Source organism: Cervus canadensis, chromosome 5, assembly GCF_019320065.1.
Source record: "Cervus canadensis isolate Bull #8, Minnesota chromosome 5, ASM1932006v1, whole genome shotgun sequence".
NCBI classification, from domain to species: domain Eukaryota; kingdom Metazoa; phylum Chordata; class Mammalia; order Artiodactyla; family Cervidae; genus Cervus; species Cervus canadensis.
In genome coordinates, this window is record NC_057390.1 from 71,555,051 (window position 1) to 71,581,129 (window position 26,079).

General features: G+C 53.0%; 1 protein-coding gene across 6 annotated transcripts in view; it reads right to left on the reverse strand.

The window, feature by feature from the left end:
* KLHL29 (kelch like family member 29) overlaps positions 1-26,079 on the reverse strand; it is a 326,642-nt gene that overhangs the window by 138,152 nt on the left and 162,411 nt on the right. For 3 of the 6 annotated variants that reach the window (XM_043469264.1, XM_043469265.1, XM_043469259.1), the window contains one exon: positions 5,504-5,836. In XM_043469264.1, the coding sequence (XP_043325199.1) occupies positions 5,504-5,788 (285 nt within the window). In that variant the 5' untranslated portion in view covers positions 5,789-5,836. Of the gene's footprint in view, positions 1-5,503; positions 5,837-17,416; positions 17,517-26,079 lie in introns of those variants that run through there. The other 3 variants (XM_043469262.1, XM_043469260.1, XM_043469261.1) reach the window with 2 other exon arrangements.

Consider the following 26,079-nt stretch of genomic DNA (forward strand, 5'->3'; position numbering starts at 1 on the left):
CATTTCACAGACATCAGCGAGGATCCTGCAAAGTCCATTCTTTCAAGAACAAAATTGCATTTTATGAAGCTGTCCCTCTTCTGTTTCATCTGTCAAGCAGGTTTGCTGAGAATAATTTAAATTTCATGCAGCAGCAACTGCAGGGCCGTGGAGCTTCCTTTCTATCCCATAAACAGGCCTGGGAGCCTTTCTGCTTCTCAGTGGCACTCTCCCTCTGGGCCCTTGACTGCCTGGAGCCTAGAGCCAGAGTACTGGCTCCAAACAACAGGGGGATTGGTCTCCCCCAAATATATGAATACTTTGTCAGACTCAGTTTCTCATTTACCTTTTCAAAATGAACTTTTATTGAGTGTTTAACAAGTGGCAGGTACTAGTCTATGCTTTTCTGCACATAGTAGTTTAACCAATTCTCACAACACTTCCATGAGAAACATATCATTATCATTCCCATTTTACAGACAAAGAAACTGAAGCTTGGAGAGGTCCTTGGCTCCTATGAGGTAGACACAGGATTCAAACCCATTTCTGTTTGACTCAAGGGCTTGAAGTTCTCACCAGCAGTGTAATGTTGAGTTGACACAATTTTCAGCCTAGATTTTTCCACCTATAACACAAGAGGTAAATATACCCATTTTCTTGCCAAAATTCAGTGTCTGCTGTCAGCTAGGTGGATGAGGGGATGGGAAAAGTTATCATAACAATGCTGCAATGTTGGTTACCATGGTGAACACATTGTGCCAGGCAGCCTGGGCTGGGGAAGGAGCCAGCCCAGGCTGGTTCTGTTTCTCACTCCCTAGGTGACCTCTGCAAGTCTTTTTTTCTCAAAGTCTCACTCTTCTGTCCTACAAAATACAGGGGTAGGGTTGCATGCTTACTTCTCTTGGCCTGGGAACTTGTGTCCTAGAGGATTAAGAGCTGACACTATGCCCCAGGGAAGCAGTTTATTGGTCTGAGCCAGAAGTGTGTGTGTGTGTGTGTGTTGGACTGTGTGTGTGTTGGACTGTGTGTGTGAGTGAGTGTGTGTGTGGTGTGAGTGTGTATGTGTGAGTGTGTGTGTGGTGTGTGTATGTGTGAGTGTGTGTGTGTATGTGTGTGTGAGTGTGAGTGTGTGTGTGTGAGTGTGTGTGTGGTGTGAGTGTGTGTGTGGTGTGTGTATGTGTGAGTGTGTGTGTGTATGTGTGTGTGAGTGTGTGTGTGTGGTGTGTATGTATGTGTGTGCGTGTGTGTGTTAGTGTGAGTGTATGTGTGTGTGTGAGTGTATGTGTCAGTGTGTGTGTGTGTGAGTGTGTGTGTGAGTGTGTGTGTGTGTGTGTGTGTGTGTGTGTGGTGTGTATCTGGCTAGGCCCTACCCATGCTTCAGTCACCCAGGAGTTGTGTTTGTCCAACTGGCCTTTCGGCCTTGCATCTAAAACATGCAAGAAATCTTCAGGCCCTGGAAAAAGAAAGAAACCAAAAGATCAACTCAGGCCTGGAGGCAGCAGTGACAGAAAAATTGCCATCATTTCCCTGAGCAGCCACTGGGAGCAAAGCCAGCCTTCCTCGCCCTGGAGAACCAGGACTGCCCCTAACGCTGGGCAGAAGCAGCCCCACGCTGGGCAGGGCAGATGAAGGGGCTGCCGTCTCTACATGGGTGGTGAAGGCCTGGGATATGGGGGTGCCTGCAGCCCACAGACCGTGTGGCGCTCACCCTGCTCCACGTCCAGCCCACTGCGGAGGCTAAGGCCTGACGGTGCCGACATTTGTCATCTCAGGGGTGGTTCTGGCTCACGCAGCACTAGACCCTCTACCGAGGAAGCCAGGCCAGGACATTCAAGCGGCATTTACCAATATGGGGTGGTGAAAGTGAAAGTGGAGTGGTGAAAAGTGTTAGTTGCTCAGTCGTGTCTGACTCTTTGCAACCGCTTGGACTCTAGCCCACCAGGCTCCTCTGTCCACGGAATTTCCCAGGCAAGAATACGGGAGTGGGTTGCCATTTCCTTCTCCAGGGGCTCTGCCTGACCCGGGGATGGAACCAAGGTCTCCTGCACTGCAAGCCGGTTCTGTACTGCCTGAGCCACACGCCGGGCGGGGCGGTAGGAATACACAAAAGGAAGTGAGACCCACAGCTTCCATGCAGCTACCTGCCTCCCCACGTCGTCCACCAGAGGGGGCCTCTGCCCTGTGTAGACACTGGGTTTTCAGGACCTCCCTGGTGGTCCCGTGGTTAAGAATCCACCTTCCAATTCAGGGCACTTGGGTTCAATCCCTAAGTTCAATCCCTAAGAAGTAAGATTTCCCCCATAGCACGGAGCGACTACATGGGTGTGCCACACCTGCTGAGCCTGCGCACCACATCTAGAGAGAGTCCACGCATCACAATGAGAGATCCCTCATGACACAGTGAAGACCGGATGCAGCCAAATCAATTAAAAAAAAAGTCACTGGGCTGTCTTGGAGGAAAGGGCCCATGGCTGACAAAAGCTTTAAGCTGCTCACTGCCATCACCCATTACTAGGTGGTGCTAACTCAGTCTCTGTTTGAAGCCCGTTGGATGCCCCCTTCCCTCCAGCCCGTCTTGCTGACATGTCACCACAGTCAGGTCACAAGGTCAGCTTAAGGCCTGCGTGCATGCTAAGTCGCTTCAGTTGTGCCCGACTCTTTGCCACCCTATGAACTGTAGCCCGCCAGTCTCCCTATCCATGGGATTCTCCAGGCAAGAGCACTGGAGTGGGTTGCCATGCCCTCCTCCAGGGGCTCTTCCTGACCTAGGGATTGAACCTGCATCTCCTATGTCTCCTGCATTGACAGGTAGGTTCTTTACTGCCAGCTGGGGAGCCCCAGCTTGAGGCTTAACCACTCACAAACTCAGTTCCTTTCCCTGCTTGCTTGGGGCCTAGCTCTTGTTTTCTTATCTGAAGCCTTACCTTTTCCTCTTGGTGAGGCCAGAAAACGATCACCTTTCCTTACAGGGGCGTGGCCTTGTCCTGTAGGCCTCCCCTGGGAGACAGGGCCAATGGCGATGATTTCCCCCATAGTGCTCTGTAAGACATGTCCTGTGTGCCGGCTTGACGTGATTCTGAACTCTTTACATGAGTTTTAACCCACACGATCCTCACAACTTTGACAGGCAGGTACGACCACTTATTCTCTTGTTACAGAAGTGAGGCCCAGAGAGGTTATGCAACTGGTCCAGGGTCACTCAGTCAGCATGAGATAGAATGGAATTCAAATCCAGGCAGTCTGGCTCCAGAGTCTGTCTTCCTCCACTTCACAAAGCAGCCTCTGCCAACAGCCTCAACGGGAGAGGCATCCTCGGGTCACTCGGTTGCACCATCCAGGCCGCAGATTTGTTATATCCTGGCCCATGAGTTCCCTGAGGCCAAGAGCCAAACCTTGGCTGCTCAGTGAAGACACAATTGGTCGACCAGGGAAACCACAGATACCTCCTACAGGCTTGTCTGTCACTTGATGTGGTCCCATCTTGGGTTAGACAAATAGGCTGGGGACAGGATTCTGGGGGGTCGGCAGTTAGGCCAGAAGGGCAGAACAGAACCATAGCCTAAGTTCAGCCCCAAGGCCCCGGACAGAAGCCACTGCTATATTTTGTCCTCCCTGCCCGCCCCCACTCCCCTTGCCCCATTGTTCTGGGCACCCCAGGAATCCAGGGTGCAATCAGGCAACTTTGCTTGACTGGACAAGCCTCTGCAGGTGTGAAACTGGGCTGGAGATGGTTACGGGGGAAGGTGTGCCAAGGAGCTGGCTGTCCACACAGGCATGAACTTTTGGCCCCTCTCCCCTCCCAGCCGCCCAGCTTTTTCTTGCCCAGCTGTTGTTTTCTGTCTGAGGCTGGGTTCCTTTCCTCTGTATGCTGTGGTTTGGGGCCCAGCCAGTTAGAGATGATGAATATCAAGCTGCTTGAGAGCAAAGCAGGAGCCGTGTGGGTAGGGCAGGCCCTCCCTGAGTTTCCTCTCCACTTCCCTGGCTTGGCAGAGCCCAGACCCCGGCCTGAGGCCCAACCTGACACTGTCCCCAAAAAGGCCTCCATCCCTGAGAGGGTGGAAACCATCAAGAGGGCTCACCGGGCCCAGCTCCTCCCTCCCCACCTGGAACCCCGGCCATAAGCTCCAGATGCTGCCATCCTCCACATGGCCAACAGCTGCCCTTGCTGAGTGGCTGCCAGATGCAGTCGGCGGGGCGGCCGGCTGGGTCCCCTGGGCCGAGGTCACTGCCCCCGGAGCCGTCTTGGGGGCAGGCGCCTGGAGAGGAATGTGTTTGGCTGGTCTGGGGGCATTGTGCCCACACTTAGCCTCCGTCTCCTCTCCCCTGTCCAACATTCCTTCCCTTTCCACCTCCGTGGGGTGGTGTTTTCATAACAGGAAAATAAAATCAATAAGGCACTGCCGAAGATGTCAGTGCGCTCCAAGCTGGCCTCCAATGGTTCCATTGTCTCGGGTCTCTGCCGGGCACTGCGCCGGCAGCACTCACAGTTATTAATGGGAAGCGAGGCTGAAAGGGAGCTTTGAAAATCGCCGAGACAAAGGCTCAGCACACCTGGCGCGCCACTTCCCAACATCACCGCCACCTCACAATGGCTGGGGCTGGGGCTCCCCTGCCTTTAACTTCTCCCGCAACTTTTATGAAAGCACAAAAGACTATACACACACACACACCCATACACAAATGCTGGCCCTGAGACGGCTCCTAAGAGGCAGCGCTGAATGCCTGGCAGAGGTGAAGGGACCTGCAGGGCGCCTGCTTGCCCAGGACACAGGATGGCCGCGAAGGGGCTTCCTGCCACCAGCGTGGGTCCCGTCCCTCCAGGGCGTCTGAGCAGCCTGAGGGGCACCAGCTCGGCTGGAAGCCAGGCAGGAGCCTTGGCGACATTTTCGCTTCCATGGTCGTGGATGGTAACCCAGACTGTTTTCTGCTGTTGTTTTTGGGGGCTGGAGCCACTTCTGGAAGAGGGAAAATCACATGGAACGGACACCCCTGAGGCCTGGGCTCCTCCAGGAAGGTCCCCCCTTGGACCTCTCCCATAGACTCGGTTCCTCCATGTCCTCAACTGGACAAAAGATGTCACGGGGTTGTCTGGGGCTTGGAGGGGACCCTGGATGTGCACACACTTGATACTAATGCTGGTTGATACCCAGCAGTTTTATGACCATTTAGGACCAACTGCTGGGCAGAATCTTCTTGCAAACTTGTCACCAGATCTCCTGGGGGCTTACCCATCTACAGTCACCTATTTAGAGACCCTGTATCACCACCTCAGAGTTTCACAGCCCTTTCGCTGGTTAAATGAGTGGACATTTAACACGTGGCCTCAGTACCTGCTTGTCTTCCCACAAGTTAGTCGCGAGAGAGAGGCTTTATGGAAACTAAAACCATGTGAACTTTAACAGTGGCCCGGCGCAGCCCCAGGGGCAACCGTACTCTGGAGGAGGAAGCGTCCGGCTGGGGGCTGTGGGGGAGCAGGGTCCCCCTGCCTGGCTCCTGCTCACAGCGGACACCAGAGGAGTCTTACCTTGGTGGTGGTGGCAGGGGTGGAGCTGGCCACGAGGCTGGTGATGGCCTCGCCACTGCCGGTGGTGCAGGGCGTGGGGGCCGTGGCAGGCGTGGGCAGTCGGGAGGGCCCCACGGGCAGCGGCAGGAGGCCGGGCCGGGCGCTGAGGCTGCTGGCGGAGCTGCCCCCTGCCCCAGCGGTGGCGCTGCAGATGCTGGTGGTCCCATGGGTCCCGTTGGCACTCCACTCGCGGCGGTCCCAGCCCACCCGGTAATCTCTTTCGAAGCGGCTGTGGTGCCGGGACATCTCGCTGGGCCGTGGCTGCTCCTCACGGGGAAACAGAGGCCGGACCTGCTGGCACAGAGTGGAGAGGAGGACAGTTTAAACAAAGGGCAGCCCCGCCGGGATGCGAGGACAACCACGGCCATCAGCACCCATTAAACGTCTTCTCTGGGCGCAAAACCGCTAGCTCATTTCATATTCACAGCAAGCCCACAAAGCATGGATCATTAGCCCCATCACAGATGAGGAATAAATGATTTGTCCAGGATCACACGGCAGAAGTGTAGTCAATGAGATTTGAACCCAGTCATGGTTTAAAGCGATGCTTTCTGTTAGGTAGCATCACATTGCCCTGGACAATGCAGACATGTGCCTGCTAATTACGACTGGGACTTTGTCCCCCAATCTCTGCTGTGAAAACAAGATCCTGTGGACCCCTCAGGCCCCATTATCCTCAACCCTATGGTAGGGTGAAACAGCCACGTCGGGAGACTCACATTGCGGTGAATGAGGACCTTGACAACAGATCTCATTTGATCCTTTGAGTGGCCTGTGAGTTGGCAAGGTCATCCTCACTTTATGGGCGAGGGAACTCATTAAGAATAAGTGATTCCCTCAAGGTCCAAAAACTAGAAGGTGAGAAAGTGGCCAGGATCTCCGGCCTCCAGACCGTGACTCAGTGTAGGACTGAAGTCCGAGGTGTTAAGCCTTAGGGAGTTGAGAGTTCTTTTTTATAATCTGCAACTCAGTTGCTGGCACCACAGTCCCCTGGTCTCCCCAGCCTCTGTGAACCAGACCGACTCCATGCAGCTTTCCCGAATATCCGAACAGAAGGCCCTCCGTGTGGTCATGGAGACCTAGACACACCAGATACCCTGAGGGCCTCCTGTATCATCAGGGATCGAATTTTGCTCAGCACGACCACGACTTGCTTGGCTCCGCACCAGCTACCCTCAGTCAGGAAGGGTGTAAAGATACAGGAAAGGCTGTCCCAGTGACAGAGGCCTCAGTGAGGCACAGGCAGACAGGAGAAGTTAGTGCTAGGGTGCCAGGGGCAGATTGAGGTGTTGTCTCCCTGCACATCACATTCCCAGCTCTGCCCCTGGCTCAGGCACCATGTCGTTCTCTTTGATTCTTTTCCTTTCTCCACACACTTTCTGTCTAGGGTGTGAGCTCCCGGAGGTCAAGGGTAGCTCCTGGCTCACTTTTCTAACCTGCCAGTCCAGCACAGCTCAGGCTGGGGGCCCTGGCATTGCTGGCTAGTAAACAGACCACTTTATTTTACAAACTTATATTAAGCCTGATTCCACTCTGGTCCTTGCACATCCAGACCTAGGTGCCAACTTCTAGTGCCACAGAGCCAGAGCCTGGGCCAACCCCATCTAGGTTGTGACGGACAGGGCCCTGGCAACAACTGCCCCCTACCTTGGCACTGTCCCCTCTGCTGGACACTTGACCCCCCACAGCCTGGGCTAAGCCCCAGGTCCACCTGAAGCAGAGCTGACTGTCCCACTTAAGTTGGATGGTGAGTTCACTGTTAATTTCATCGCTATGCTTCATAGCTTACACCATGCCACAAAAATTGTATTCAATAGTAACAAAAACTGTTGTTTCATCTATTCAATAGTAACATCATCAAAATAAAAATGAACCTCCCTTTGATTATTCTCACAAACTTTTCCAACTGATGTGGACATCAGTTGGTTCTGGTCACAGTCCCCGCTCTTGCTCTGTCATCTGCTCCCGTGTGGCTCTGGTCACTCCTCTGGGGTCATTCTCACTGAGGTCAAGAAGGACCTATTTGTTTCATCCCGTGGGAAGTTTATGCCCATGTCTTCCTTAACCCCCGACAGCCGACCTTCTGGAAAGCTCCTCTGTGCAGTCTTGGTGACATTACGTTCTCTCACTTTTCCTCCTTCCTCTGCCACCCCTCCTCCTGTCTGCACGGCAGGCTCCTCTTTCTTGGCTCATTGTCAAGGGCCCCTATTTCCTCTTCTTTTCCCACCCTCCACGCTGTCCCTGGATGACCTCATTCAGCCATGTTTCCTGCTGCCTCCCTCGCCCAGCACCACGCCCACCATCCTGCTGCCTGAAGGTGCCTAAACATGGTACATCCTTAAATCAACTCATTGTTCTTTTGCCCAGACGTGCATTCTCAGGAATTCCCTCTCAGAGAAAGCCATCTGCCTGTCCCCATGTCCGTCCCCGTACTTCACAGCAGGGCTTTGCGTCTGTTGCTCTAGTTGTTTCTCAAAATCTGCCTCCTTCCATCTGCACATCCACCCCAAATCATGCCTCCCACATACATTATCTCAACCGGTCCTCTGCCCCCAGCTTCATCCTTCTTGTCCATCCTCCACCAACAGTCCTTGTGGCTTTTTAAAAAGCTTTGTTTATTTTATTATTACTGCCTTTTGAATCTTTTGGCTGTGCCTTGTAGCATGTGGGATCTTAATTCCCCAGCCAGGGATTGAAACCAAGCCCCCTGCATTGGCGGTGTGCGGTCTCAACCATTGGACCACCAGAGAAGTCCCTCCCTTATGGTTTTTTAAAGCACAGGTCTGGTCACCATCCTTTCCTCTCCTGCTTTAAATACTATCCTTTTGATAACGATCCAGACTCCTTGGGGTGGCCAGGGGACTCGAGCATCTGGGCTGGCTCTCTTTTTTGGCATCATCATTCATCATCATTCATTCATTAATGGACTTCCCTGATAGCTCAGTTGGTAAAGAATCCACCTGCAATGCAGGAGACCCAAGTTCGATTCCTGGGTAGGGAAGATCCACTGGAGAAGGGATAGCCTATATACACTCAAGTATTCTGGCCTGGAGAATTCCATGGACTGTATAGTGGTCGCAAAGACTGAGTGACTTTCATTTTCACTTCTCATTCTTCCCATCCCGGAGATGAGGTGCTGTCATTCCAAACACATTACAGTTTCTGAAGGTATCTCACCCTCTCTCTGCCTGTGGACAAGCCCACCCTGTTCCTCTCCCAGAACCGGCTTCCCCTGAATCTGGCTAACTCCTGTGTGTCTGTTATGATCCAACTCAGCCATTGACTCTTCTCAGAGGTTGTATTAACCACTCTTTTCCCAAGATCAGGTGAGAGGGCTCCTCTGTCCCCCTGAACATCTGCACCCACCATCATTCCCGCATCTGTGGATGGCTGTTGTACATTTGCTACCCTTGAGAGTAAACTCCAGGCTTTATTGTTTCTATAATCCCAGCCCCTAGCAATGCCTGGCTTAGGAGAGTGTTCAGGAGATATTTGCTGGATAAATAAACACTTGTTTATTTCTTCTTAATTGCTTAATGTTTAAGGAAGGGACAAACACATTTGTGCAAAAAGAGAAACTTAGACATAAAACCTTGAGTCTTCCAGCTGGAAATTCCCTGAAGACACTGTCCTTTAGGGAGTTAGGAACTGTCCTTTCTAGGAAATTAGACCTGGAGTCTCTGAGGACAGCTCTGAAAGGAGGATCTACATGTCCAGGGGCAGCTGAAACCCAGGACCTAGACTCTGGTCTCCTGAGGTTCACCTGTCAGGGCAGGGCTCTTTCTAATTACCAGTGCCCCTGGGGTGACTGCCTCCCTAGGCTGGATCCTAAGTGGGGCAGACATGATGCTCCAAGTTTAAAACACAGCGTCTTCTTTCTTCCCATCCAGAAAGACCCCTGCATCCTCGCTTGTAGTTAACTTGGGATGATGCATCTGAACTCACGCAGACAGAATGAGTAGGGAAGGGATGAAGGCCATTTCCAGAACTCTCTCTTTAAAAACATCTAGTGTGACGCTCTGCTTGCCCTGGTGACCTCAGAGGTCACATCTCCCAGCCAGTGCCATTATCTGATGGAAGAGGGCTGCACCCCATCTCAACCCCAGTGCCAGACTCGGCACAACTGGTATATAAATCTTTATCTTTAAGGCCCTGAGATTGGCAGTTTATTTGTTACCTAAGTCTAACCTGGCCTGATTGGTGCTAAATCAGCCCCTACATTCCTACAGAACAACACAACCTCCCATATTGTCAAGGAACCATCTCCTTACAGGTGCTGAGGATGGAGATCAGGAGGGCTGGCATTCAGGTGGCCTGCACCCCTAAGACAAGCTCAGAGCTGGCACAGCATGTTTGGGATCCAGTCACAGGGGCCTCCTGGGCCCCAACAACACCTCTGATGCCAATCACACTTCTCAGCTTGCTACCTTGGAGGAGAGGGGCCCACTGGAACACACCATGGCTCTCTCCTCCTCACAGCCTTGGTGCGTGACAGAAAAGCCAGCCCAGCAGCTGTGCCTCCACCCATCCCTGCCCTGCTGCACATCCCTATGAGTCTCCTGAAAACACCAGAGAGGAAACAGACACTCAGACAGCTGGAGGCCACCCAGTCTGATCTCAGCCTTGTTAAGTGTATTCAAAACAAAGGTCAGCTATTTGCATGGCAGGTTTGGGTTCAACTACATCCCTCAGTTTAATTTCCCCTTTCAAAATGGAATGAAAGTCACATGCTGCCCGGTGTACCCAGGCGAGACGGCAGAGGGCCAGCGCCAGAGGTGGCCGCGTCGGTATTTCCTGTTGGGCTGTGGCCCATGTGCCCCCACATGCATCTGGAGCTGGAGGAAGCACTCACCAGGGCGGGAGGAGGCCCCAGGCGCATGAGGCATCTCAGATGAACCTGGTCAAGCAATTACAGGCAAAACATGCAGAAATGCCTCCTTGTCAAGGTGCACACCTAGCAGGCGGCCTGTGAATGGGCAGAGCCTGGCTCGAGGCCTGGGCACGGAGAGAGGAGGGAGTCTGGCCACAATTATTCCCAGGTCTGGGGTTCTTAATCAGGGAGCAGGCTCGCCCCTGGGTGGCGTGATTATGTGGCCAGAGCCTTTAAAATTACACGCAAGTGTGAAGAAAGAGCTCTAGGATCTAAAAAGTCTTCATCTTGTGGGTGGGGACAGGTTAACCCGAAGTCCAGGGTAGAGACGTTTAGGGGAAGGTCGGTTCAATCTGAAGAGTCTCCCAGGAGTGTTAATCACTCAATCGTGTCCGACTCTTTGCAATCCCATGGCTGTAGCCCACCAGGCTCCTCTGTCTATGGGATTCTCCAGGCAAGAATATTGGAGTGCGTTGCCATACCCTCTTCCAGGGGATCTTAAAGGGCAGGCCCCAGGTTCAATCTGAAGGGCCTCCCAGAGGTGGTGGTTTTACGTGGGAGTCTTGGCTCTGGCTGCTGGGGTGCTGGGAGGGGACCCACTCCTCCACCAGGAGCACTGACCTCTGCACCATCTCAGGGATGCTGGGCTGGCAGAGACGACGGGAGGGGGACGGGGCCCCCCACCTGGGGTGGGTGGAAGCCCATGTTTGCTTGCCTGAGGCCTCACACCTCCCAGTTCCCTAAAGGCATGCACCACCACCAGCTTGCACGGCAGCCCCACGTGCAGACACTGGGTTTCCACTCTTCCAGAACCAGACCTAGATTCAGAGAGCCTGGGCCCGGCACACCACTGGGAGAGCTGGTCCCCGACCCTGGTCCCCAGTCCCTTCTCTCTGCACACGCCTCTCCTCCCCCGGGGAGAGTGAGAGGAGGGGAGGCCCTGCTCACAGAATTGCAGCGGAGGGGAAGAATGGGGTGAGCAGGTCACCCTGGGGCACTCCTGAAGGGCCCAATTGCTGCTGTGGATGCACAACCATTGGCCCTGCACCACCCCTCCCCAGTGCCCTGCCCCTACCTCCCCGTTCAGAGCCGCACAGACTGGAGCTCAGTACACCCAGGTAGACGCCAAGCCTAAGGACAGAGTCCCCCAGCACCCTAGAGGGGGACGAGGCCCACACTGACCGGCTCCAGGGAGAATGATGACCCTCCAGCCCAGCTAACTCAGGGCTGAGATGATCCTTCTGAAGTATTACAGAGGCCACCCCGGTGTGCCCGTAGCATCCAAGCCCCTCTGTGAGGAGTACCTTCTTCCTCGTCCAGGGCTCCTCCTTGAGAGAGTCTGTTTTCTGCTGCCCCCCAGCTCCTGAGGGATGAGGTGCCAGCTCCTATGATGACTCACTTGCTCACCAGAAAGGGTGTGGCTCCCCCAGGAGGGGCCTGGGGCCAGGGACCTCCACACATGAGCTCCACCCTTGGGCTCCCCTTCACCTGGAGTGAATGGAAGTCAGAAGTTGGCTTCCCTGCCTACTGGGCACTGGGGCCAAGTCCTCATTCTGGTCATCGCCACTGAGCACCGGGTGTGCTGGGATGCAGGTTGCTAATTGGGATGAAAACAAAATGATGCAACTGCCCCAGCCCCTGACTTCCAGCTCCTGCCCCAAACCTCTGCCCCTTGACTGTCCCTAGAACCCTCATCTCCCAGCCTCTCTCCTTCTCTGCGCTCCTGATGCCCAAGTGGAAAGTGTACCTTGGGCCTTCACTCTTCCAAGCCTCTCTTGTCTTAGTTTTGCTGCAGCCACTGAAAGAAGTGATTCTGCCTGTCTGGAATCTGACCCTAAGTTTTAGGTGTTGTTTATTTCATCTTTACATTTTCTATGCCGTGGTTGCGTGCATGCATGTTAAGTCCCTACAGTCATGTCCGACTCTTTGGACTGTAGCCCACCAAGTCGCCTCGGTCCATGGGATTCTCCAGACAAGAATACTGGAATGGGTTGGAGGATCAAACTGCTGCCCTCCACCAGGGGATCTTCCCAACCCAGGGATTGAACCCGCATCTCTTATGTCTTCTGCATTGGCAGAAGGGTTCTTTGCCACTAGTGCCACCTGGGAAGCCCCTGTTGTGGTTAGATTACCTTTATAATTATAGACACAGGAATGTCTTTACTTCAGAGTTATATAAGAACCAGTCTGGCACTACGGAGCCTACCCATCCTTCCCCACTGGGAAGGGGCTCCATCCCAGTCAGTGCCTGGTTTAAGGTCTGATTCAGACTCTGGAAAACATGCACAGAGCTGGACCATTTCATGCTCAATGCTCCAGTCAGACCAGAGCTGGGCCAGCCCCAGGTGTTCGGCACCTCTCAGATCCTGCCTCGCCAACTTGCCATTGAGCTGCTGGGTTCCCGGGTCTCTCTGCAAAGGGTCCACACTCCTTGTTCTGTTTGGAGAAGCCACACCCCACTAGCTGCCTGAGTTTGAACGCTGGCCCTGGCCCCCCTGTGCTCTGCTAGCTCAGCCCCCAGTGATCACTCAAGGACTCATCCTGGGGCCCCTGGACAATGGAAAGAGAACCAGGTGAGGTGTCAAGAGGGTTGAGTTTGAACCCCAGCACTGCTTCTTGGGCTTCCCTGATAGATCAGTTGGTTAAGAATCCACCTGCAATGCAGGAGACCCTGATTTGATTCTTGAGTCAGGAAGATCCACTGGAGAAGGGATAGCCTACCCACTCCAATGTTCTTGGGCTTCCCTTGTGGCTCAGCTGGTAAAGAATCTGCCTGCAATGTGGGAGACCTGGGTTTGATCCTAGGGTTGGGAAGATCCCCTGGAGAAGGGAAAGGCTACCGACACCAGCATCTTGGCCTGGAGAATTCCATGGAGTGTATAGTCCGTGGGGTCGCAAAGAGTCAAACATGACTGAGCAACTTTCACTTTCACTTCACCACCCCTCATGAGCCCCGGGAACTCGGGGATGCTGTGGGTTGTTCATCTGGAAAGCAGCAATGGACAGCTCTGCCTGACCCCAGGGCCACTGTGAGGACCAAACTGCAAACCTCGTGAGTCCTCTGTGAGTGAGAAAGAGCCCCATCCCTGGGTAATGACCAGATCTGAGTAACAGGGGGGACAAGGATAGGCCTCCGAAGTCAATAGGAAGCAGGCAGATTTCCGGGATGATGACGAAGGAGGCGGCTGTGAACCAGGAATTTGTGTGGGTCTGTGTCTCTCGGACTCCCTGAGACCCCCTGTACTGGGTGGCTGGGACCTTGCGGGGTGCTCTGTCCCTCAGGGCCACTGGGGACAGCACACCGTCGCGGAAGGAAGGTCATTTTCAGCAGAATGTCTGTGCCCAAGGGGATCTCCTGTCACAAACCTCAGAGCCTGCCCTGATGGAGGGCTTCTGCTGCAGCTCAGGGGCGCCCTGGCAGACCCAGGTCCAGGGCCCAAGGGTGGCCTGGAGGAGGGGACCAGCGGATACCAGGTTCAGCCCTGCTGGCCGGGCCGTGTCTCTATAATTTGGTGTCATGTCTGCTTGCTGGATACCAGAGCAGCGTCTTGTCCCACAGACTTGCCTCAACATGAATAATTCATGAATAAATAATCATTCATTGTGAATATCACAGTTCTTTGCTTTGTGTTGTCCATGCGGGACTGGGGCCCAGGGGCCGCTGTCGAGGAGCCCACGGCACTGGCCCCTGAGACTCCTGTGCTTGCCGACCTCCGCTCTATGCACCCCAAACTCACTGCAGGACAGTGGCGCCCCATGTCCTGGGATGTGCTCTGTGTCCCCAACTGTTGACACGCCCCGTGTGCATGCTGGCCCCAAGATCACAGGTGACTAATGACCCTTCCCTCCTTCCTATCATTAAGGCACGCGGAGGCGTGGGCGCCGGCTGTGAGGGCCCGAAGGCACGATTAATCCACAGGACGGTGGGGAGCCCGCACTGCCTCCAGACAGGGGGCTGAGGAATGAGCCGCGGCCCGTCCAGCCCGATCGGAAAATGTATGAGTGCCTCGTTTGGGGGAGACGTGCTGCCAAGTCGGTTGGAACAGTCCCTGCCCATCTTTCTTATTTTCGTTTCGCTCTCTGCATCTTTAACGTTTCTTCTGGAGCAAAATAATAAACGGCAGCCGGAACACCATCTTGGCAAATGCAGCACAAAGGAATTCTCTGGCTGCTTCTGGGGAAACCGGCCTGGTCCTGTGACTTGGCACCGATGTCAGCAGGAGCTGGGGATGCCGCTGGGAAACGCCTCCCTGGGGTTTCCTCGGCTCCCAGGACCCCCATCTCCACCAGGACACCACTGACTCAGATGACTTGGTTCTGGCTGAGCCTAGGGGGCTGGGCCCACTCCAGCTCTCCTGCAGGAGGCCTCCTCCAACCAGCCCTGCCTTCTCCGAGCTCACAGAGGCTGGCTGACGACCCAGGAATGGGCTGGCACGTTCCACTCCCCCGTGAATGCCTCTCCTATGAGGGTGCACCCCCTAAAGACAGGGCCCCCTCTGTTTCCTCCATGGAGCTGACTGGGCACAGCTGCCTGGGTCTGAGTGCTGGGCCTGGCCCTCCTCTGCTCTGCCAGCTCAGCTTCTGGTGATTGCTCCAGGACTCATCCCCGGTGGGGAGTCAAGAGGTTTGCGTTTGAATCCTGGCCACCCCCCTCTGCAGGCTGGTCACCCAGAGACAGAACACAGGAAACACTCCCAGATCAAGGCAGCAAGCCCTTTCCACCTTTCCAAGTGTGTTTCCTCGGAACACACTCTGAGGCCAGACAGGTGCCCAGGGTGAAAAATGTGAGGAGGCCACCATCTCAGGTCTGGTCTTGAAAGCATGGCCTCCTCATGTCTTTTCCAGCCCACGCCCTGCTCCTCGGGATGTGGTATTCCTCAGCAGGGGCAGGTGTTTAGCACTTCAAGTGGACGTAAGATGTGCCGGTTGTGGGGCCAGACCGGATCCAGGGCCCTGTTTCAAATCCTCTGACCGGCTCAAAAGCCAAGCAACTTCTGGAATATCCCCAGGCTAATGCCAGCCTCTCCGTGTTCTCAGCCACAGGACTGACCTGGGTATGGTTTTATGATTAGGTCCTTTCCTTTCAAACACCAAGGCCCCAGAGAACAGAGCACAGACATTGCTGTCACATTTCACCCCTGCTCTGAAAGGGAATTTTCCTTCCACCTGCCTTGTCCAGCCAGGAGGGATCAGCGCCCTCCTATTTATACCCCCTACCCCAAGCCATCACTGGTCACTCAGCAGGGCAAGTGTGACGACTGCCCAGCCCCCGTGCCAGGCTCGGGGTGGCTTGTCCCAGCCCTGCTGCTTAGCTGCTGGCAGCTCCAGGGTCTGGACCCAACTGAGCAGCCTCTACCAGACCCTTGGGGCTGCGGGGGAGAGGGGCATCAGGGATGCGACAGCTCAAATTAGAAACCAGGGCAGTGCCATCTGACCCTAGGGGGCATCAATCTCTGTAACAGAAGGCTTGAGGGTGTCATCTTTATCTCTAAAGGAAGACAGGGACTTTTTTCCACCGCCAGTTAAACCTGCCTGCTTTTCCTAGGTCTTAGCTCATCCAAAAACTTTGAGGGAGACGCAAACTGGCAGATTCCAGACAAGTGGGTGGACTGGCTCAGAGCAGGGCAGGGAGGGAGCCCCTGCATTAAAGGTCCAGGGGTGGTCACAGCAACAACACATGGCTTTCTAGGACTGCAGTGCTTACTGCGGATGTGTTGACATTGGCTTTTATAAGTGGGGAAAATGAAAAGGAGAGGATGGAGATGAGGGCTTGGGTGGTGGCCTAAGCAACCCCTACCCAAGGGCAGCTTATATGTCTGTGGTGTTGGGACCACCTTGGGGCTTGTAGATTGCAGAATCCCAGGCCCCACCCCAGCACCACTGAGTCAGAATCTACTGTTTTCACAAGATCCCTCAGGAGGACTTGAACACAGGTAGAGCTTGAGACATGTTGCCTAAGATGGGCTGTTAGCAAGATCAGAGTCGGCCTGAGGACCCCGGCATTCTGATGCTCCTACAGTGCTTGCCAGTGAAATGTCATCGCCCTGGATGGCGCTGGGGAGGGGCGGCAAAGGTGTTTGGAGAAAATCCATATCCCATAATTACAGGGCTTCCTGCATACTAAGCTGCTTCAGTTGTGTCCAACTCTTTGCGACCCCATGACGGTAGCCTGCCAGGCTCCTCTGTCCCTGGGATTCTCCAGGCAAGAATACTGGAGTGGATAGCCATTTCCTCCTCCAGGGGATCTTCTGGACCCAGGAATCGAACTCATGTCTCTTAGTTGCCTGCATTGGCAGGCAGATTATTTACCGCGAGTGCCACCTGGGAAGCTTAATACACGACCTAAAAAGACAAATGTCTCAAAATGCTTTTCTGATGATAGGTTTCCAGAAAAATGCCACTGATTCCTTTTCTGGGCACAATTTCTGGTGCAAAAAGCAATCTCCCTTCCCCGGAAAGGTGGTATCTAGCATATGCGTTAGAGGAACGATAAATGATATTAAAAGAACAAGGCTCCTGTTTCTGTCCCTGCTCATGTGCACCTTTGCTTTGAGACATTCTGGCTGTTTTGATGTAGTAATTTTTTTTTTTCTGAAAAGGCTCACATGATTCAGAGACTTTTCTCATGGGACTAATTGACTAGGCATTTGTGCTATTGCTCTTGGTGTAAATCATTATAATGGTGATAATGAAAAATAAAAAAGATATTGGAAATGACAGTTGGCAGCATAATATCAGCATAAACGGAGGGAAGAAGGGAGGAATGTATAAGTTAGGGGCTCGTAAACATCAGGATTGACGAGGCAGCTGTGGCAGCAGGTATGGTTTGATGTCATGGAAGACCATTACCCAGAGTAATTGGGACAAGCAACCGTCTTTGGTTCCTTCTGACTCCCTGCGCTGGGTGGCTCCACCAAGAATGGCAACACTACAGTCTGGAGCCTGCTTTCCCACCGTCCTGCAGACACACGCTCGCAGACTTGGGAGCTAGACTTCACAGTTACCTCCCTTCTCCAAGCGGGCCTCCCGCTCTCTCGCAGACTGCCTCTGGCACGCCTCATTATTCCGAATCTTGCAGAACTGACTAATTCGACGAGATCTCTCTTCACAGCAAATGGTGTTCATCAGTGACCCAAGTTGATGGATGAATCCTCCTCGGTGCCTGGAGCCAGACCAGCAGCTAGAGTTGCACAGAAGAAAGACGAATACGCACTCTCTATTTGGCTGCCAAAAATGCTCTTGCAATTTGCTTTCTTCTAGACAAGAGTCTATTCAAAAGTCTATTTGGAAACATTAGGGAACGGCCGTCACATGGCCGACAGATCATACTGCCTGTGACAGGATATTATCTTCCTTGGGAGAGACTCGACTGCTTTTTTATTTCAGTGAGTAAGTAGTGTCTGGGCTGATGGTTGCAGAATTGCTCCGAGGGCTGCGGACATTAAAATCCCTGTCCAGAGTGAATACACAACCAACAGCCACTTCAGCGGCAGGATTTGTGGCGCCTTCACCGGCGTTGGCATGAGCCCGCTGCTCTCTTGTCTCCATCTCCGGGGGAAGGCTCTTCTTTATCCAGAACCCCTCCCTGGGAAATTAAGAGGCAGCCGGCTTCCCCTTCTGGGGCTCCACCATCACGGGTCAGGGCTCTGCCCCTGGGCATGCCCTGGGTGAACACATGTCCTGCCCTTTTTTTGTCATGTCATATCAAAAGTACTAACTGCCTCTTGCATCATAATGCATGACTTGGTGCAAGATACTGAAACCAGGTGAGGATGGGGCAAGGTTCTGGCTTTTGGGGAAAGTAGTGCTGGCAAGAGGAAAGCACACAGTAAGGATATATTACTATGGCCCAAATGTTTGGGCTTCTCGTAAGATCTTACGGAGCCCCTGAACGAACTCTTGAGAGTCCCTTGGACTGCAAGGAGATCCAACTAGTCCATCCTAAAGGAAATCAGTCCTGAATATTCATTGGAAGGACTGATGTTGAAGCTGAAACTCCAATACTTTGGCCACCTGATGTGAAAAGCTGACTCATTTGAAAAGACCCTGATGCTGGGAAAGATTGAAGGCGGAGGAGAAGGGACGACAGAGGATGAGATGGTTGGATGGCATCACCAACTCAATGGACATGAGTTAGAGTAAACTCTGGGAGTTGTTGAGGGACAGGGAAGCCTGGCATGCTGCAGTCCATGGGGTAGCAAGTAATCGGACACGACTGAGCAACTGAACTGAACTGAATTGAACAAACTTTATGGCTAACCCAATAGAGAGACACAAGCACCCCTAGGCTCAGGGGAGGCAGTGGCTGGTCTGGGCTGGAGATGGCAGGGTGGGTCAGAGTGGCGCTGGAGCCCAGGGGAGCCCAGCTTCCTGGGGCTTCATTCATTTCAGAGGACAGACTGTGTTTGAACAAGGACAGTGAGGAAGGGTGTGTGAGAGAGGAGAGAAATGCCAAGGATGGAGACGCAGCTCTGTCCACCATGCATCCAGCCCGCTAAGCACACCCCAGAGGGGGGCTGTAACAACCTCTCCCTCATGGAGAGAGGTCCCTAAACAGTCTTCGCCTTGGCTTTGGGAGCTGAGGGCCCACACTGCTCACTGGGGTTTTCTCCATGATCAGCGTTGGGGAGGGGAGAAGTGTTTTGGGTCACTCGGAAGAGACTTCTGTCCTCTGGTCCTGCCACTGACCCTTTGTATTGGCCACTCTCCTGCTCACCTCTCTCCCAAGGGTGTGGCTTACCTTAGCCCTCAGAGCCTCCTCTGTCTCTGTTTTGGGAGCTGCTGTCCTACACGTGGTTTTCCCAGGTGGCCCTAGTGATAAAGAACCCGCCTGCCAGTGCAGGAGACATAAGACACAGGCGTTCGATCCCTAGGTCGGGAAGATCCCCTGGAGGAGGGCATGGCAACCCACTCCAGTCTTCTTGCCTAGAGAATCCCATGGAGAGAGGAGCCTGGTAGGCTACAGTCCATGGGGCTGCAGAGTCAGACATGACTGAGCACATCTATCTTGATGCACCTGCTTCAGATTTTCACTCTTTATTCTATGTCTGTATTTTTAATTTAATTTAATTAAAAAGGAAAAAACCTACCCAGACCAGAGGGCAGCCTGTTGCGAGGTTGTGTGTTTTATCACCACCCGAGCATGCAAACGAGGCAGGCTCTGTTGACAAGTTCACATCTCCAGTGCAGAGCTGGCTGTTTGAACAGCTTGTGTGCAGTAATTGAAACACGGATTTTTTTGTTGCCTTTCTGTTTATTTTTAGATTAACCAAGCAGGGACAGTTGGTTTCTAGGCTGTCACTTCCACCCCGTCGGGCAGCCTGGGACCCTTGTCCCCATGCCCCTCAGCAGCAAAGACCACCATGTTCCCTCCCTTTCCCTTGGGTTTGTCCTGTATCTAACTCTGGGTTTGACCTTCACAGTGACCCTCAGGGCACCAGGCTGAGAAGCTGATGGATGCGGCCTGTCTGTTGGCCGTTCCTAAACCCCCAGGTCCCTGAAGAGTGTATCCCTACAATGTTGGACTCTCACAGTCACTCTGGGTCAGCCACCCCCTTGGACAATGGTGTTACCTGAGGAGAGTGTCAGGGCAGAGATGGAGCTGGAATCCAGTCCTGCCATTCCCTGGGCAAGGTGGCTCCAACAAGGGAAGGGTTACAAGACTCAGAGAGGAGTTTCTGAAGAGTCTCTCAGGGTTTAGTTTTCTATTTGGGCTACTTAAAAAAGTGATGCTTGCATCCACCTGGCTAGGTGAGTTAGGCTATGATGATAAATAGCCCCCAGTCTCAGTGGTTTGTGGTCTTCCATGGTGGCTCAGTTGGTAAAGAGTTTGCCTGCAGTGCGGGAGACCCAGGTTCAATCCCTGGGTCAGGAAGATCCCCTGGAGAAGGAAATGGTAACTCACTCCACTATTCTTGCCTGGAGAATTCCTTGGACAGAAGAGCCTGGTGGGCTATCATCCATGAGGTCACAAAGAGTCAGACACGATTTGAATGTACTTAACAGCCTGTCTCAGTGGTTTAACTACAATTACGTGCTTTTCATTCATACTATCTGATCACCACTGGTCCCTTGGGGACCTTGCTCCATGTCTTTATTCTTTAAGACACAGGTGGAGTGCTGCCCCTCTCCTGAGCGCTGCTGGCTGTGGTTGCAAAGCAAAAGAGGGTTTGGAAAATCACACACACTGGTTCTTGAAACTGTCCCTCAGAAGGGACACGTGTCCTTCTTGCTCTCATGTTATTGGCCAAAGCAAGCCACATGGCCATGTCTAACTTTAAGCAGGTAGAGGAGTGCAATCTATTATGTGTCTAGTAGAAGAACTGGTTTTGAGGGAGAGACAGTCAAGGAGGTGTGTGTGTGTGTGTGTGTGTGTGTGTGTGTGTGTGCGTGTGCTTATGGAGTGCCTGGGCTAAGCTAAGTTTTCCTCCTCTGAACCCTGCAGCATCCCTGAATCCCTCCATCTTACCAGCAGCCACATTTGCTTCACACGCTATGATTTTTGTCTTCCCATTCCAGGAGACTGGCAGCTCCCTGAGTGCAAAGCCTGCCTCCTCCTCATCTCACTGACCCAGGCACCCTCCCCATGGGCTGGGTGCAACACAAGGACTCACTGATGTTTACTGGGCTGAACTGTCTCAAGGGCTGTGTTCTGAGCAAAGAGGACATGACATTGACAAGGGTCCTGAGACCACTTTCTCCTTCCGACGGTGTATCCCCACTGCATGGCATGAGGCCTTACTCTGTGCCACCTCTTCCCATAAGACTTCCTGGGTCATTCAGGTGGCATGGATAGTGCACTGGGATTCCCCCTACACTCAGCACTGCTCTTATTATAGATTTTGCGAAATGATCGTTGTGTAAAAGGCTGACTAAACAGGCTGAACTCAGTGGGATATCAGCAGCAAACAGATTTTTTTTTCTCCCACTACTTCCCTTCAAATCTACCCTGTTGAACCCAAACAGCTTTTTTTTCTTTTTTGATCACTTTGGGAGCTACTTCTATTATTATTACTATTGCTGCAGATACTTCTACTACTGAGAGCTGTTGCTTACTGAGCATCAGGGCTGCATGCATCAGCTCTCTTAAACCTCTGAGGAGGGTACATTTACTAAACTGAAGCATGAAGAGGTTCAAGTAGTGTGTGTGGTCACAGACCTAGTCATTGGCAAGGTCAGCTCTAAAAATAATCTTATCCTTATCTTCTTCTTGGCCACCTAATGCAAAAAGTCAACTCATTGGAAAAGACCCTGATGCTGGGAATGGTTGAAGGCTGGAGGAGAAAGGGGACCGCAGAGGATGAGATGGTAGGATGGCATCACCAACTCAATGGACATGAGCTAGAGCAAACTCCAAGAGATGGTGAAGGACAGGGAAGCCTGGCGTGCTGTAGTCCATGGGGTCACAAAGAGTTGGAGATGATTTAGTGGCTGAACAACAACAACAGAAGCTTCTCCTTTGCCAAGTTCGATCTCTTATTGGAACTTTGGTCTCATACCCAGTTGCAAGTTTCTCCCCTGGGCCCAGTCCCCACTCACCGAGTCTCAGGATTCAGTAATGGGGGGGGGGGGGAAGCATGTGACACTCTCCAGGTACTGCCTCTTTGTCACTCACTCACTGCTGCTCCTGGCTTCCCCAGAGTGCCCAGGACAAAGGCTGAGACAAAGGCATGGTGTGGATAGAGCATGGCAAGCCTGCGGAGGCGGCTTCTTGGCGGGGCAGAGACCCAGTGGGCACTGTTGTGCATTCTTTGGCCGGAGTAGACTGGATGGTCTGACTGTACTCAGCATGCTCCCTGAAGAGCTCTGCTGGCTCCCCCTCTGCTGGGCTGTCCTCGTGGGTGGGCTCTCCCAGGACGGCTCAAGCCTGACTCCCTCATGCAGTGTCCACCTGGAGAGCATGATCATGAGACTACCTTGACCGGCCACCTCTGGTCTTGCAGAGTCAGGCACGGTGCTGGTGCCTGGTCACTTTCTCCCAAACACCCCAGGCTCAGGGCGGTGCCAGGTGACATGAAGGAAAGGCTTGGGCTGATGGCTGGTGGGGATGACTCCCCAGGAGTGGAGGAACATCTTCATCACTCCTCCCTTGGATAACGCTCTTCTCGGGAAAGATGTTTCCTTCCTGAGAAAAGTCATCACAAGTCTTTTCTAACTTCTGGGCTGGGAGAGGTGGAGGTGATCCTGGGGCTACCCAACTCCTCTTTCAATGTGTGGTCCTGAGTATCTTTCATGCTCAGCTTTGTGCCTCATCTGAGACTCCAAGACAACAGGAATCGTCAAATCGAACATCCTACAATAACTGATTCAGTTCTTCTCCAGCTCAGTTCTTGTCTCCAAAAGGAAGCCTTCCTCATGATGCCAGGTTTCTCTGAGGGCTCACCCTTTGGCCTTGCTTCCTTCCAACCCTCGTTCTGCAAGATCCCCTGTGCCTGGTCAACATATTGAGCTCTGGAAACTTAGTTATCGGCCACATCCCATCAGCAGCCTGCGTGGAAGCCCTACTTAAACCCATCAGTCACATCCTTAGCCGCCAGTCACATCCGCACAGACCCCAGCTGCATGGGGCTCAGTCCCAGGGTTTACTGAGGGCAAAAGAGTGGGCATCCTGAGGACATTTGGGGATGACAGGGTCAGGGCCACTAAATGGAGCTGTCTGTGGGCCAGATCTCAGCTGCAGCGGCCCCAGGAGGGGGAGTGAGATGACCATCTGGCTCTGGCTCTGCCCAGCCCAGTCTACAGGCACAAGCAGTCTATTTACAGAGGGCTGGCTGCAGTGGCACCCAGGGTGGGGTGGATACTCCACTGTCTGGAGTTCAACAAAGGATGCTGCAGAGGTCTGGGCTTGGATGGGGAAGGGGCGGGAGCGGGGAGATTTTTTTGCTTGAGCTTGGGGGAACTCTGGTGTCAGATATCAGCCTGGCACCATCAGAATGGACTTCTGGGGCTAGAATAAAAGCAGCTCAATATTGCTCATGCCAGAGAAAAGGACTGACCTGGCACCCACTCCTTGGCTGTCCAGAAAATGACCTACGCCCAGAAGTGTGTTCACCTGAGGTTGCCACCCACTGGAAGTGCCTGGTAACTCACACTGTGATGCAGAGACAGATGGCAACACCACTGGTTCTTTCCTGGGGATCACTCTCTACACCTCTGAGCCTCTGTTGGGGACCTCTTAACCTGGGGACCCCTCTCTGCTGCCGAGCCTTCCTCACCCAGCTGCAAGGAGACAGCAGAGTGGAGAGACAAGGAGCATTGATTGAGCTCCTGCAGCATGCCTGTCACTCTGCAAGCCACTTTAGCCGAGTCCTAGCACTGCCTTTGTTTTGTGGAGGCAGAAACAGACTCCAATATTAGGTGGTTTGCTCAGGGCCACATAGGGAGGAAGTGATGTCAAGATAAAGGTTCTTGTATTTGGCTTTGAGGCTGGTGCTCTCTCCACATCTCCTCACTTCTGGACTCACTTTCCCTGCCAGCCTGGCCCTGCAGATCCTCTGCCTCAAACTCACAACGCTTCTTCTATGTCCAGCTCCCTTGATTGACAGCCAAGGGCCACCCCTGACTCCACCCACTTCTTCCCTTCTCCACCCTGGCTGCCCTGGGCTGAGCCACCATCGTCTTTCACCTGGGTTTCTGTTTGACCCTCCTAGCTCAACTGCCTCCTTTGCCTCTTGCCTCATTCGGCGTATACTCCACACAGCAGCTGGAGTGATCTTGATGAAATCCAAGTCAGACCATCTTTCTCTTCTGCTCAAGTTCTTGCAATGGCCTGCATCTTACCCTGAGAAAAAGTCAGACCTTTATAAGATCTGTGAAGCCTGGGGTCTACTTCCTTCTTTTACTTTATCTTCCTCCCCACCGTACCCCCGATGGCTCTGCTCCAGGGCCCTGGCCTCCTTTCTGCTCTTCCAGCACCTTAGCCCCCTCCTGCCCCAGGATCTTTGCACTTGCTGCCTCTTGCCCACTAGCCCCATTGTTGGGGTTCTGCTTCCCTTCCAGTCTCTTCTTAAATATTACCTTCTCTGTGAAACTTTCTCTAACCATCTTGTTTTAATTCACCAAGCTCTTTCCCTGTTTTATTTTTCAATAGCTCTTATTGATTTCTTTTAGACTACATAATTTACTTAGATTTCTCTGTCTCCTCCACGTTGGAATATAAGTTCTATAAAGGCAGTGCCTTACACATGTTGATTCATTTTTTTAAAAATTTATTTTTAATTGGAGGATAATTGCTTTACAATGCGTCAGTTTCTGCTACACACCAATGTGAATCAGCCATAAGTACACCTAAGTCCCCTCCCTCCCACCTCCCACCCCATCCCACCCCTCAAGGTTGTCACAGAACACTGGTTGAGCTCCCTGTGTTATATAGCAATTTCCCACTAGCTATTTATTTTACCTATGGCAGCATATATGTTTCAATGCTACACTCTTGATTGGTCCCACCCTCTCTTTTTCCCTCTGCGTCCACAAGTCTGTTCTCTGTGTCTGTGTCTCTATTCCTGCCTTGTGAATAGGTTCATTAGTACCATTTCTCTAGATTCCATATACATGTGTACGATATTTGTTTTTCTCTTTCTGACTGAATTCACTCTGTATAACAGGCTCTAGGTTCATTCATTCACCTCACTAGAACTGACACACGTCGATTCATTTAATCCACAGAACAATCAGTTATAACGATGGCCATCACCCTTTTCCAGGTGAGGAAGCAGAGACACAGACAGGACAAGCAATGTGCCCAGTCACCCAGCTGGGAAGTTGCAGAGACAGGATTCAAACCCAGGCAGTGCGACTCTCAGCCACCAAGCCCCTCTAACCAAGTCTATTCACTGCTGGGTCTTGGCTCAGATGTTGCCCTAGCCTCTTCGTAGGTGCTTTGTAAAGAATGAGTCCATGAATGAACGAACACTGCAGTTCCTTGAAGGAGTGGCTCCCATGGGCAAAGAGATCCCGCTTGGCGGACCCCTGTTGTCCCCTCCTATGCTGCCCCACCCACCTGGTTCCCACCCCTGATGGGGGCTATGGTGGTCAAGGTCAGTGAAGGGAACAAATCTGCCCTGATCTTAAAGGTGTGCCCTTCTGCCCCTGGCTTCCAGGAAGGAACAAGTCAGGCTGGTTGGACAAACCCTCTTCCTCAGATCTGTGGTCAAGATCCACACGTGTCACAGCCCAGGTCCCATGCCTCTCCCCTGTCCGGGGCCCTCCACAGGTCCCTGGAGAGCTTACTGGTGAGGTCTGGGGGAGGGGGTCCCATCTTGACAGTGGGGGGGGGTCTACTGGAGGGGCTCCCAACCCACCAGCACCCCGTCATAAGGCACCGGCTCTAGGAGCACTGGTCAGGAACAGCTAGAGCTCCCCGGGGGCAGGCACATCCAAGAAGCAATTCCTTCGAGGAAAATTACTCAGGCAGCCATTTATTAAAACACAACTGCTCCCGAGGAGGCCTTTCGGCCGTGGAAATACCAAATAGCTTTGAAGCACCAGCCGTCCCTGAAACCAAGGAAGCAGGCTTCTAGGCACTATCTGACTTTTAATCTGCCTGCTCTTTCCCCATCTGGAAGGTCTAATGAAATGTTACACCGCAAGGAAACAAGGAAATAAGCAGCTGCAGAGGTGAGGGACACACACTTAATTTCTTGCCTGGGTCTGCTATTTGCATAAGCCT